This window comes from Grammomys surdaster, unplaced genomic scaffold (genome assembly GCF_004785775.1).
Source record: "Grammomys surdaster isolate TR1022 unplaced genomic scaffold, NIH_TR_1.0 277, whole genome shotgun sequence".
NCBI classification, from domain to species: Eukaryota; Metazoa; Chordata; class Mammalia; order Rodentia; family Muridae; genus Grammomys; species Grammomys surdaster.
Window position 1 is genome coordinate 142653 of NW_021604718.1, and position 14458 is coordinate 157110.

At 48.1% G+C, this 14458-nt stretch overlaps 1 protein-coding gene across 4 annotated transcripts in view; it reads left to right on the forward strand.

The window, feature by feature from the left end:
• Positions 1–2693: 2693 nt before the first annotated feature.
• Srpk1 (SRSF protein kinase 1) overlaps positions 2694–14458 on the forward strand; it is a 35519-nt gene continuing 23754 nt past the window's right edge. For 3 of the 4 annotated variants that reach the window (XR_003712591.1, XM_028777017.1, XM_028777018.1), the window contains exons 1-3: positions 2724–2809; positions 3172–3232; positions 14267–14385. Coding sequence is in view for 3 of the 4 variants with exons in the window: in XM_028777017.1 (XP_028632850.1) it covers positions 2797–2809; positions 3172–3232; positions 14267–14385 (193 nt within the window). In the remaining variant the exon portion in view is untranslated. Of the gene's footprint in view, positions 2810–3171; positions 3233–14266; positions 14386–14458 lie in introns of all 4 variants that reach the window. The other variant, XM_028777016.1, reaches the window with a different exon arrangement.

Genomic DNA, 14458 nt, shown 5'->3' on the forward strand with positions numbered 1-14458 from the left:
TCCTCTTCCTTTTTGCATGTAAATCTGAGTGTGGAATATATACATGGATATGTGTTTCCGAGTGTGTGAGCACAGTTGTGTGTGTTGCATGTGTCCCTGTGCCTGTGCATGCGGAGGAGGCCTGAGCTGTTACACTGGGTGTTTTCCTTAATTGTCCTCTACATTATTGAGGCAGGGTCTCTCACCGAACCAGGAGTGTGCCAGTTCACCTAGATAGCCAGCTTGCTCCAAGACCCTTTGTCTCCAGCACATCACCTCACTCACCCAGCAGCTGTAAGGGTTCTGGGGATCCAAATGCCAGGCAGGAACTTTACCCACTCCCTAGCCTGAGCCCCACTTCTCCCCCCAACCCCTACCCCCCTCCTCAGGGTTTCTCTGTGTAGCGCTGGCTGTCCTGGAACTCTGTAGACCAGGCTGGCCTTGAACTCAGAAATCCACCTGCCTCTGCCTCCCAAGTGCTGGGATTAAAGGCGTGCACCACCACTGCCCGGCCAAAGCCTTTTCAAGTATCGTGCATATGTCTGTATTCCAGCTGGCTGGGGCAGGGGCTCAAATATCCTGCTCTATAAGAAGTGGGACTCGTGGGGCAGTGGTGGTGCATGCCTTTAATCCCAGCACTTGAGAGGCAGAAGCAGGCAGATTTCTGAGTTCGAGGCCAGCCTGGTCTACAGAGTGAGCTCCAGGACAGCCAGGGCTACACAGAGAAACCCTGTCTTGAAAAACCAAAAAAAAAAAAAAAAAGAAAGAAAGAAAAGGCTTCGGTGGGCAACAGAATTCATAGATGGCTGTAATTCCAAAGGTTATGCTACCCGTGGCTTCTTGTTTCAAGAGCTTTTGTTTTTCTTTTCTTTTTTTTCTTTTTGGTTTTCCAAGGCAGGATTTCTCTGTGTAACAGTCCTGGCTGTCTTTGAACTATGTAGATCAGGCTGGGCTGGAACTCATAGAGATTCACCTGCCTCAGCTTTGCAAGGTTGGGATTGAAGGCATTTGCCACCATGGCCTGCTAAAGACTTATTTTTACATATATGCGTTTGTGGGTTTGTGAAAGGGAGTGAGTGCAGCTGCCTACAGAAGCCAGGTGTCTGTCAGATCCCCTGGAGCTGGAGTTACAGGTTATGGGTGAGCCCCAGGAAGTGGGTGCTGAGAACCCAACTCTAGGCCTCTGCAGGAATAGTTTGTGTTCTTAACCTCTCAGCCATCCCTCCAGCACCTCCACTATGAAACATAGTCTCACTTTGTAGCCCAGATTGGCTTGGAACTCACTATAGCTCAGTGTGGCTTGAGACTTGTCTCAGCTTCCAGATCACTGGTTCCAACACTAACATGCAGTGTCTTTGTAGCTGTATACTGGGCAAGCATCCTCTCTGATGCTTGCACAAGGACAACATCACCTTGCGCCATGTTTCTCAGAGTACAGTTCTATCTTTAAAACATGCATGACTTAGCTTCACAACAGAGGTTTGCAAGCTGAGGCCTGAGCATGAAAAAAAAAATCATGCTCAAAAAAAATCAAAAGGAGACTGTTCTGAAACACATGTCAAGTATAGGCAACTGAAATTTCAGTGCCTATTAGTAAATCTCCATAGCAGCATCCACAGTCTATGTTTTGGAAGAAATATTGGAATCCAGAGAGCCTCCTGTTCCTCTCTCATCCATCTCAGAAATACCTGCTGATTCTACAGTATTTACTTTGAGGGTTTTGATGCCTGAATCACTGGGTTGGGACACCAAGATTCTGATCACACATCCTTTCCAAGTGCTCATCTTTCTGTAATGGGATAATAACTACCTTCAGCATCTAATAAGATCATTCACCTTAGACAGTATGGAAACACCCTGTCAGTCCTACGATGAAGAGGGAAGTAGTTCAAGGAGAAAACAGAATTCCCATTCACCCCCTTCCTTTAAAGCTTTCAATTTAAAGCCTTAAAAGTTTGTAGGGAAAAATCCCCCTTTGAAGTGTTTGCTTTTATTTAAAAAACAATTGTTTTATTTACTTATGGGAGAGGGGTTTTGCATGTGCCATGGCTCCTGTGTGCAGGTCAGAGGGCAATCTGTGGGGATCGGTCGTCTCGATTTCCTCAAGCTTGGAGGCAGGCACCTTTACCTGCTGAGCCGTCCTGTGGTCCAGTTCTTATTGATTTTTTTATAAATTATTTTATTTTTGAGTCAGGGTCTCATTAGATAGCCCTGGCTGGCCTAGAACTTGCTATCTAGGCCTACAGGGCCTCGAACTCATAGAGACGCACCTGCTAGGTTTACAAGCATGGGCTGCTGGCCCAGGCTTTATCTTTAAAAGACGACAGAGGCCACACGTTTCCTCCCTCCAGCCTTTGTTCTGTGTGCATCCACATACAACCGTAATTTCCCATTTTCTTTACTGTCTTAACTGGCCCTTCCAACATCTCAGGAAGGAACTGGGAAATGTTTGGGTTATTCCGTTTTGCAGGCCGGGGAAACTGAGGCAAATCCCGACTGGCTGCGTGGCCCTGCCCTTCCTCAGGAGGGAAGAACTTCTCGATGCCGCGCGCTTTACGGCGGGGGGGGGGGGGGCCCTAAAACCCGCTTCCCTTTCAGGATCCCCCGGTCCCCTGCGCTCCACTCCCGCACTCCCCGGAGCAGGTGGTAGGCTCCGTGTCCACCGCGCAGGCGCGCGAGGCCGTGCGGGGCGTGGCCGGGCGGGCCCGGAGGCGGGGCCGGCGCGCGCCGGGAGGGAGAGCTGGGATTTGGGCCGCGGCGGGAGCCGGAGTCGGCGTCACTCGAGTGCGCAGGCGCCTGGCGGTTACCGGTCTCGCCATGGAGCGGAAAGGTGAGCGGCGGAGCGGCCTCCGCCACGAGGAACCACGGCGGTCCCCGAGTGGGCGCCGGGCGCCCCTCTGGCTGCTGTCGCGGCCCCCTGAAGCGGCGTCACCCTCGCCGCTCGCCCCTCGGCTGCGGCGTCCTCGGGCGCCCGCCGTCCCCGCCCCTCGCTCCGCAGCCCCCAGGCCCGGGCGGCGAGGCCTCATGGCCGGCCCGAGCCTCCGCGGGCGCGCCGGGCCTGGCAGCCGCCGTGCACCCGGAGCAGCCGGCCCCGCGCTCGGCCCGCAGCCTCAGGCCCGGTCGCCCTGCGTTCTCGCGCCGCTCCCCGCCTCCCTCTTACATCGGCCCTTCATCCATCCCTCTCTCCCGCAGTGCTCGCGCTCCAGGCCCGAAAGAAAAGGACCAAGGCCAAGAAGGACAAAGCCCAAAGGAAGTGAGTCTCGTACCCCAACATCCCGCCCTTTGCGTCTCCTCCGGGCACCTCCTCCTCCTCCTACCGGGTTGCGAGCCTCGGACGCGCACGGAGGTTCGGGCAGCTCCCCTCCAACCCCACCCCGCCACATGGCTTCTGGGCCGCTGTGTGATTCGTCCTGCGGGAACCATGTGGAAGGGAGCTGGGTCGCCAGGCTCGGGTCTAAGCGGCTCCCCGGGCCTGCTGGAAAGACCCGGAGCCTGCCTGGCACCACTCCCCAACTCCATCGGGGAGACCCAAGTGTGGGCCGGCGGCCGTGGCTGGTAATGATTACCTGCCGGTCTGTGAACTCTGCTCTGCCTTCCTTGCTCCGCAGCGTCTTAAACTTGCCTCCTAATCTGTCTGCACGCCACGCCATCAGGAAATTGTTGAGTGGATTTTTCCCTGTTCACCCTTGACCCTGCCAACCACACACTCGCTTGGGTAGAGGAGGGCGCCCCGGGAGTCTTCCTCGCGCCTGAGTAGTCTACTTCCTAAGTCTGCAAGGGCGCTGTGCGTCGCTGTCCTCTCTCTCTCGGTGTGCGGGCACTACTGGCGGGGCGTGTTACCAGGTCCTCAGCGGAAAGGAAAGCAGTAATGTCAGGAGACAAATTGCTGGTGCCGGTTGGGTGATTCTGGCTTGGACCTAGTGCTACACTTGACCAATCTGATGTGTAATAGTGGCTTAGTGGTGTTGATGCGTGCACAAAAGAGTCTGAGGGAAACACGCCGGGTGGAGGGCCTCTTCAAGTGAGCATTTTGAGACAGCCTTGGCTGACCTGGAACTCCCTTTGTAGACCAGGCTGGCCTCGGAACTCACAGAGATAGATCCTCTGTCTCTGGCTCTGAGAATCCTGGATTAAGGCTGTGTTCCACCTCTGCAGGCTCACTGCCAGTGAAGCTTAGAGGTTAGCTTTAAGAACGGTCTTGTGCTAACATTTAGGTTGGCAGATGTTCCTCTGGGTCGTCTTACAAAGTTCTCTGTCCAGGGTTCCATTTCAGACGAATTATTTTCTGTGGGTTTCCATTTATTGGATATTTTGTGTTGTGTACCATCAAGTTGGGTCTGCACTGATATAGCACACGTTAGAGGTCTTCCTAGGTCACCCTGCTGAACGACAGTACCAGATATGGGTGGGGTGGGTGTGTTGTTTTTGGAGGCTCCCTGGTGTTTGGGGAGGATGTGCAATGACTTCTTTGAGTAGGACCAGAGTGATAAGTGGCTTCACCTCCCCTCATCTTCATTTTCTATTGTGTGTCTTAGGAAATTTTATTTTGTAAGCAAGCACTTGACAGAGGTGTGGGCAGGTGTGAGAGTTCTCAGGTTCTTGGGATGGTTATCCATCTAGGGACTGTCCAGAACTAGTTTTTAATCCTATGTTGAATGGTTAATAGTGATGACAGGCCTTCTAAGCCGGGCGGTGGTGGCACACGCCTTTAATCCCAGCACTTGGGTGGCAGAGGCAGGCGGATTTCTGAGTTCGAGGCTAGCCTGGTCTACAGAGTGAGTTCCAGGACGGCCAGGGCTACACAGAGAAACCCTGTCTCCAAAAACAAAACAAAACAAAACAAAAAAGGCCTTCTAGCAGCAGCTGAAATTTCAGCACTTCTTGGGGAAGCCGTATGAGTGTGTCTTATGTTTTTCATGGAAGGAGGAAATGGTCTTATTAATCACTTATAAAGGTTTTTCCCCTCTTAGTTTATTTTTGGTTTTTCTCCATGTATGTCTTGGAACTCTCTCCATGGACTAGAGATCTGCCTGCCTCTGCCTTTCCTCTGCCTCTGGAGTGCTGGCATTGAAGGCCTCCACCGTCACACTTGGTTTAAAAGGGTTTTGAGACAAGAGTCTCACTATGTAGCTTAAGCTGGTGTTGAACTCAGGGTGATCTAACTGCCTCAGCCTCCACAATGACAGGATTGATGACTGGTCTTGTGCCATCATGCCCAGCTAGCTGATCACCCGTAATTTGGTCTGTCTTGTGTAAGACATGGAATTTTGTTTAGATAGTAGGGTGAATTGGACTGTCATGTGTCAGGTGAATGTGTGTGGATGGTCACATACTTAGCAGATACTCAATACTTCATATGGTCTAGGGTGAACATACACTGTGCGAGTGAATGTGCGTGTCAGAGGCCAACATTTAGAAGTTGGCTCTGTCTTTCTGCGTGTAGGTTCCAGGGGTTAAACGTGGGTTCTCAGGCCTGGTGGCAAGAACCCAGATCCACCAAGTCATCCCACCTGCCTGCATATACTTGTTTCAAAAGCAGCAGACAATCCTCCTTAGTGTTAGACCCTCCTCTGCCCACTACCTCAGGTAACTTAGAGTTTTCCATGTTCTTAAGTGTTTCTGTTCTTACTCGTATTTTATTGAATATAATTTTACCTCCCCCTTGTTCCTCCAACCTCTTTTCAAGTAGTTGAATTGTCTGATTAATTTGGTTAAAGTTTTGTATCAGAAGCCCCATATGACCTAGGTAACTTGACTCTGTTCCTGACTGCATTCCTGACAACTTTACTATTTTTCAGCCAAAGGTATAAGTTCCCAAGAAGTTGTTGTAACAGACCTGCTATAGTTGGGTTGTCTGAGAAAGGCAGGTCTGTTTTTGAGTTTCGATTGTAGCCTGACTTGGACTTACATATCTATATATGAGTCACTCAGACATATTGACAAGTATTTAGGACTGAACAGTACAATAAGTGTTCCCTTGTACAGGCTTAGAGACTTGTCATGTGCCCCCATAACCCAGCCATGGTGTGACACCAAAGGAATGGACTGACTGTAAAGCTGGAACCTAGGCAGTGTAGTGAGTATGAGTACTGTGCCATAGTCATAGAGCTGGCTGCCAGGGCTCCTGCCCCCAGAGCACAGTCCCTTTGGGTCTTTGTGCTGCAAGGATAAGGGAAGGTGACCTTGCCTAGCTTGAACAATTTCTTCTCCACCTTAGTGTTTTAGATCCTTCCATCCTTCTTTCTGCATTTGTTTGTTTTGGGTAGGGGTGGTCAAGGAAAGAGAGGTCTCTATAGGCCTGGCTGTCCTGGAACTTACTATATAAATGAGGCTTTCCTTGAACTCAGGTCTGCTTCTGCGCTGGGACTGAATGTGTGTGCCACCACACTCTAATAGAAAGTAGACATTTTCCACTTACTCTCATGTTAACTAGTCGTGTGGTGGTCAGATTGGCTTTAGGTGATTAGAGATCCGTGAAGCTACGACTGGAACCTGGGCTGGGCGTGCTCTGTAGCTTCATGGCTAGATGGCAGTTCCTTGTTGTGTTGGGACAGCTAAGGTAGAGTCTGAGGGGAAGAGGCTTCTGCATGACCCTGGTGCTTGGTGCCCACCTGTGACCCACTGTGTTACTTCCAAGGAGCACAGTTCACCCTGCCTGTGAGCATTTAGATTCCAGCGTGTGTAGCAGGGCTTGCCGCCTTTCTGTTTGCCCTAAGGTTTTAGACTCCAGCAACTCCAGCCTTTAAATGGTATAGAGTCCAGTGCTGAGAACTCATTTCATTAGTTAACTTGGATGTTAGTTGGGACTGCACTTTTCACGCTGCTTGCAATTAAATAATCTTACAGTTGTGCAGATCTGATTGTGTGATTGAGCTGGGGAAATGCTCATGCTGGGAGGGACATTTTTTATCTTATTTATTTTCTTTAATGTAAATTGTTACACTAAAAATGTATAAAGGAAGACTGCATAAAGGTTCCTAATACTCTGTCTGGTAGAATGTAGAGCTCATTCATGTGTCAGTCCCTTGGGACTTAGCTTTCTGGTCGACCAGTCCAGTGCAGGCACATGCTGCCTTCTTGTGTTTTATAGTTGGCTTTCCTCATTGTTTTACATGTGAAATGAGACCTGGCAAGCAGCCCCCTGGGGGCTCCAGAAAGTGGACTGTTCTGTGGGTGTTTCTACATGAGATCCAGGCTTGTCAAATTACCTGAAGTCCCCAACCTGTTAAAATGCTAAAATAAATATGATTTTCTCCTGTTACAAGGAAAATAATGAAAGGTGACCAGCTGGAATCAAGATTTTGTAGAGCGACTGGAGGTTACTGCCCATCTGCTTCCAACGCTGTGTCAAGCGTGGAGGCTCAGCTCTGTGGGCGGCGAGGTGCAGGGAAGCCTGCCCAGCACTGTGCTAGAGGTGTATGTATGTATGTGTGATTGTATTATTGTATCACGTATGGGTATTTCGCCTGCGTTGTAGCTGCACATCATGTGCATTCAACCTTAGAGACCAGAGGAAAGGGGTCGGATGCCCTGGAACTGGAGTTGCAGACGGTTGTGTGCTTGTGAGGCATCGTGTGGGTGCTGGGACCAAATCGATCCTCTGCAAGAGCAGCCAGTGTTTGTAAGTACTGGGGCCCCTCTCCAGCTCCTTTCTAAGCTTGTAGCCTGTCTTCTGAAACCTTAGGGAATCAGTCCTGACCTCCAAAGCATACTGTAAATCAGCTCCTCGGCCTGAATGTCAGCTTCCCTTAGAGAACCTTCATTGTGAAGTATCCGGGTTAAAATGGAGTACTTCCTTTCTTAAATGTCACAATGCTGTTAAGATAGTGTGTGCATGCTTGTTCTTCACCCACGCAGCCTTCTTCTGTAGCCCGTCTTGGCTGTTATCTTAGGAGATACGGATTTTCCGGAGAGTAGGACCTTAGTGGGACTCTGCAGTTTGCCTTTGGAACTCAGGATAGGAGACGAGGGCTTCTTTGTTCCTTTCACGGGGAGATGTGCACACAGTGAAGACACACACTCCTCTGCTGTGTTCCCGACTGCAGCTCCAGTGTCTAGAACAGTGCTGGCATAGCTGTGCACACCACTAAGAGCGAGTGGATGAATGTTTGCATAGTCTCTTTTCCTGTTTCCTGCACACATGCTACAGGCTGTGTTTGAACACTACTCCACTGCTGTGACGAGACATTCTTACAAAGGAAACTATTTAAATGGGGCCGGCTTACGGTTCAGTCAGGATCATCAGTCTGTTATTGTGAGAAGCATGCAGGCAGACATGATGCTGAAGCAGGAGCTGAAAGATCCTGACCCAAAGGCAGCAGAAGGAGACTGACTGTGTGCCACACATTTGGAACTTGAGCACTAGAAGATTGCAAAGCCTGCCCCACGGTGACACTTCCTCCAACGAGGCCACACCTCCCAGTAGTGCCACTCCCCATGAGATGAGCCGAGCATTCAAGCTTGAGTCTGTGGAGCCAAACCTATTTAAACCACAGCTTGATGATGATTTTTTCATAGGTTCAGTGGGAGACAGGTATCTCTGCCTCCATTTGTACAGTCAGGATGACAGCGAGAAAACTTTTTATGTTGTTTGTATTTTGAAATGGCTTCCCGTATCCCAGGCTGGCCCTGAACATTACATGCATCTGTCATGCCTAGTCTTATGTGGGGTTGGCGATGGGATCTAGGACTTTGTACATGTTAAGCACCATTCTATTAACTGAGCCACATCCTCAGGTCAACAGAGAACTTGATAAAGTGGACTTTACCCAAGTCATGGAGTTCTGATAAACTAGGACCAGGGATGAGTCTTGTGAGCTGAGGCCTTGCCTGTAACCATGCTCCTGCATCTGCTCCTAGCTGCTGTGCTTTAGCAAACCTAGGTGTCGAAACAATGCTCCTCTTGAGAGCCCTGCTGATGGCTCCACTCCCTTCACAGTCAAGGTCATGGGAAGCTAGTTGAGGGCAGAGCAGGATGGACTTGATCAGAGAATGATGCGCCTCACACTGGGGAATGCAGGGCTGGTGACCTCCGGAGTCTGAGAATAGCCTGGTCTACATGGTGAGTTCCAGACCCCCCTAATGAGACCCCACTTCAGTAAAAGAGTGGTATGGAGCAGCTGAAGAGGAAAGCACTGTGCCTCCCTCCCACGCACATAGAGTGCTGGCCTGGTCACATAGGACATGACAGCCAGCAGCGTCAGGCCTTCCCTCTTGAGACCTAGATTCTGGGTGTGGAGAGGGCACAGTAAGATGGCAAGTGCTGAGGAAAGAGTGCATGAGGGAGGCGTTGTCGAAGGCATGTGGAGTGGAGTGCAGAGAGATGGCTTGCTCAGCAGTGGAGTGAAACTGGGTAAGAAATTGTGGGCAATGGCCACTGTGATTGAGCTCAGTTGAATGTAATGTCTGATTGTCTTAGAGTTTTACTGCTGTGAGCAGACACCATGACCAAGGCAACTCTTATAAGGACAACATTTAATTGGGGCTGGCTTACAGGTTCAGAGGTTCAGTCCATTATCTTCAAGGCAGGAACATGGCAGCATCCAGGCAGGCATGGTGCAGGAGGAGCTGAGAGTTCTACATCTTCATCTGAAGGCTGCTAGGAGAAGACTGACTTCCAGGCAGCTAGAATGAGGGTCTTAAAGCCCACGCCCACAGTGACACACCTACTCCAACAGGGCTACACCTCTTAATAGTGCCACTCCTTGGGCTGAGCATATATAAACCCTCACAGTAATATTTGTGATTAAGTGTTGCCTTGTTTAAAGTGTAGCTTGAGTCCGTGCACGCGTCCTGTGCAAACATGTTGGGGCTGGGAAGATGGCTCAGCAGGTGAAGGTTCCTGCTGCCATCCATGTTGGTCTGAGGTCTGTCTCCAGAGTTCACATGGTTGAAGGAGAGAACCAACTCCTGAAAGTTGCCTTCTGATGTCCACACACCTGCCATGGATGTCCCCAGTCACACTTGGGTGTTGGCATGCTCACAAAAGAAAATGTTGCTCATTTTTACATTCTGATTTGTGAAAAAAATAGCATCTCAGTATTTAAATTTCTTTGATTATAAGTGCCTGTAATTTCTCATATTCACTAATTGCTGACATTTTTCCTCTTATTTCTGTGTGTGTGTGTGTGTGTGTGTGTGTGTGTGTGTGTGTGTGTGTGTGTATGTGTTTGAAGTGTAAAACTTCTGGAGGTTTTGTCAGCATTTGCATCTATGAATACCTATGACAAAGGACAACGGCTTCAGAAGTTGCCTCATTCTTTGGAATCTCCATGTAATGTGTTTTGTAGTTGCTGTCTTTGAGTGAACAGAGACCCTGACTGACATTGGTAGCTTTTGTTGCCCTGATTCATCTTTTCATGATCATTTGGGTGGTACCTGATCTGTGTCTTCATGAGTAAAGCTGACTAGGTGGTCACTTTTTTGTTGTACCATTTAAAAGTTGTAGAGATCATGACGTAGCACCCTAATGACTTGAGTAGGATTGTGTCACCCTGTCAGGACCATGATACCATCATCACTGCAAGAGTCGGCAAGATTAAGCCCGAAGTCTTGTGTTTACTAGTTGGGCACAGCACATGGTGTGTCCACATCCTTTCTAGCATCTTTGTTAGCATGAGTCAGACCTTAAGTTTAGTCATGTTTCTTAGCCTTTCAACTCTTGTTAACTATCTAAGCTCACCGCATGCCTTTCCTGTCCCAGATAATAATCTCCCAGATCTCCAAGGGACTGCCCAACTGACACAGAAACCAGGGCTCCATTGTCTCTATGCCCTTTCGGTATGTCTGGAAGACAGACATATTGGGTGTGCACCCTACTTCTTTTAAACATCATCTGTTTGTAGTGTGTGGTGTTTTCAATGCAAATTGTCTTTAGCTTACTTACTGCATTAGATGTAAGTACCAGCACCAGGTAGCCTGAGTTCAAGGCTTCTTGGTGTCCAGTAGTCCTCAGGTAATCAACTTGGAAGTGCACAGTTGGAGAATTGTACCCAAAAATTAATTGAATTGTATGTTCTTGATTATTTTACCAATATATAGTTGGGCTGATTTTTTATCTGTATTAGTTTTAGGATATGCTTTATTTTAATTTTTCTTTAATTTTATTTCGTGTTAAAACATGTACATGTCTTAATCTTAAAATTGTTTTTATTTTTGAAATTTGATTTTCTCCTTCCCATTTTCTTCCTCCAACCTCTCCCATGTATACACTCCGTTCTTACTATCTCATATTCATGGCCTTTCTTTTTTTAAGATTTATTTATTGATTTTATGTATATGAGTACACCATTGCTCTCTTCAGACACACCAGAAGAGGGCATCAGACCCCAGTACAGATGGTTGTGAGCCACCATGTGGTTGCTGGGAATTGAACTCAGGACCTCTGGAAGAGCAGTTAGTTAGTGCTCTTAACCGCTGAGCCTTTTAACTATTAATTTGACTGAAATTTGAAAGAATGTAGTTGGGAATTAGGGTGAACTCATCCAGTGTTCAGATAGACCCTCCTCACCCAGCCCTTTACCCAGGCCGCCCTCTTCACTGCTGAAAGGGAATGTTTTATTCGCTGTGGCTATTGTTTTGAAGTGATAAGGAAGTAGAGTGGGTTTGTGTTGTTTAATACTTCATACCCACTGTGTGGGTATGTGAGTGGTGTGGGGACTCGGGTGCCATGTCAACACATCTATGCAGGGCCTTGGTTTCTCTTTCCACTATGGTTTTGTCTTTTTATGAGAAAAGCTTTTCTTAATTGTGTGGTGTTCTTTGGTGTAATGTGGAGGCATTTATAAAAATCTTAAATGATTTTAGAATTTAAGGCAGGGGCTGGAGAGATGGCTCAGTGGTTAATAGCACTATCTGCTTTTCCAGAGGTCCTGAGTTCAATTCCCAGTAACCACAGGGTGACTCACAACCATGGCGGTAATGAGGTCTGTTGCCCTCTTCTGACCTGCAGGCATGCATGCAGGCAGAACACTGTATACATGAATTCTGAGGCAGTGCAGGAGTTCCTAGAAATAGGAAACGGGGGGGGGGGGAGGGGGAGTCATGGAAACAGTGCCGGAGCCTGTGAGATGGGTGACTGAAATACTAGGAAGACAGCCCTAAGGGGGAGAAGCAGATCGCTGGAGAGGATGTAGATGGTGGAGCAGTGACCGCCCAGTCTAGTAAGACAGCTGCGGGGGAGTCTCACAACTGACCGATCTCTTCATGAAATAGAAGCCATTTCCTCAGCTCTCAAAGGGGCCTGGGTACTTAGTGAGACAAGCACCTGGACTTCATTGAGTCCTGTACTCCAGCCTCCAGAAGGAGGCTGTGGCAAGATGCAAGAAGGCTCAGCCCTCTTTTAGACTCAGGAGACTACAGATCAATGTATTTTATAGACTGACAGTCGAGTAGAAAGCTAAAATAAAGATTTGAGGACATCTTCATTTAGCTCCTGTTCTTCAAACATGACTAAGAGTGCAGATGCAGATGAGTGAAGGAAGGGAGGGAGGGAGAGCGAGCGTGCGCACTGAGGGCACTGTGGACGCACTCTCCACACCTGTACTCGGACACTTGGACTTGGCATTACTGGATGATTTTTATGCTGAGTCTTGAATCCTTTACTTTTTTTTAATGGTCTCTTTTATTTTATGTGCATTGTTGCTTTGGCTGCGTGTATGTCTGTGTGCAGGTATGGGGTCCCCTGGAACTGGAGTTAGAGACAGTTGTGAGCTGTCGTGGGTGCTGGGAATTGAGTGGGGTTCTCTGGAATGGCAGTCAGGGCTCTTGGAAGCCCTGGCTTGAGTTCTGTAACTGACTGTGGAACTTGGCTCAGTCTTGTTAGTCAAGTTCTGCTCAGGAATCATTTTCTTCTAAGAATAATTCTGATCATTATTCCCATGGTGCTTATAGGATTCTTTCTAAATAAATACACACTCTTCAGACACAGCAGAAGAAGGTATCAGATCACATTACAGATGGCTGGCTATGAACTACCATGTGGTTGATGGGAATTAAACTCAGTCCTCTGGAAGAGCAGTCAGTACTCTTAACCACTGAGCCATCTCTCCAGCCCTCACTAATTTTTAAAAATTTCATAGTTGCAGTCTTTGTTATCTGAACTGTAAGAGGTAGCAAAATGTATAATATCTACTTTCCTGTGGAGTTTCTGAACATTCTTAGTGTTTACTTTTTCCACTTCCTCTTTCAAGGTTAGAGGTGCCTATTGTCTAGCCTGACTTGAGTTTAATCCCTGAACCCCACTTAGAGTGAGGGAAGGGAGCCTACTTACTTCTGAATGCTTTGACAGTATGCATGCGGGTGTTTTATTTTTCTGTGTGTGCTTCAGAAGAAAGAAGCCAAGAATTGAGAAAAATTGGACTGACCACCAAAAACCTAAATTAGCAATAATGCCCACTAAGGTGCTTTTGTGTCGATAGCGTGCAACCAGTTTTTTTATTCAACTTTTTTCCCTGTTAGTGTCTTTCAAGAAAAAAAAGCAACAACGATGTAATCAAACAGATCATTGAAAAGGAAACTCCATATTTTAAAAAGGATAACTAAGTTTTTTTATTCTATAGCTATTAAAGCTGCGTCAGTGCAGTGACTTGAGACAGTTGTTACAGGCACTCAGGCTGGAACAGGGAGAAGGCTTGATCCCACAAGTTTGGAGTCAGTTGTGCTGTCTGAGGTGAACCCCTGCATGGCATGCAGCTTGAGGTGTTAGGACCCAACTGCACAGAGAGCTTGGTCAGAAGGGAAACTCAGAAACCTCTGCCTAGAACACCAGGACAAGTTCAGGGAAAGCCACCTCCGGGATGACTTGATGGCCGGTGTAGAACCAGGGAACAAATTTGTTTCTGGAGTGTGTAAAAATATTTACATATAATTAATTTTTTAAAAACTGCAAGGTGAGCCAGGCACTGGTGGCACACGCCTTCAATCCTAGCACTCAGGAGGCAGAGGCAGGCGGCTTTCTGAGTTCGAGGCTGGCCTGGTCTACAGAGTGAGTTCCAGGACAGCCAGGGCTACACACTGTCTCGAAAAACAAAACAACAACAACAAAGAAAAAAACAAAACAGAAAGAAAGAAAAAAAACTGCAAGGTGAAGGAAATGTAGTAGCTTTCTCAGCAGTTATTTGGTTATTGATACTTTGATGTATTTCTCAGCTCTTAGTTCCTGTGGGCGTACTAGTTACCACTTTCTGAGGCTGCCTCTGATGTTGATGTGGGGGTCTGGCGATGGCATTTCTTAAGGTCCTCTTTTTTGTTGTTGTCCATATGGAGTGAACATGTTACTGTTTCTTAGGCCTGAAACTCAGCACCGAGGCTCTGCACCGCACTCCGAGAGCGACATCCCTGATCAGGAGGAGGAGATTCTGGGGTCTGACGATGATGAGCAGGAGGACCCCAATGACTACTGTAAAGGTGTGCTTGCTGTCTAGGGCTTGGCTATCACCACAGCACCGTTCTGATGCTGCCTGCTAGCGCTGTCCTTTGA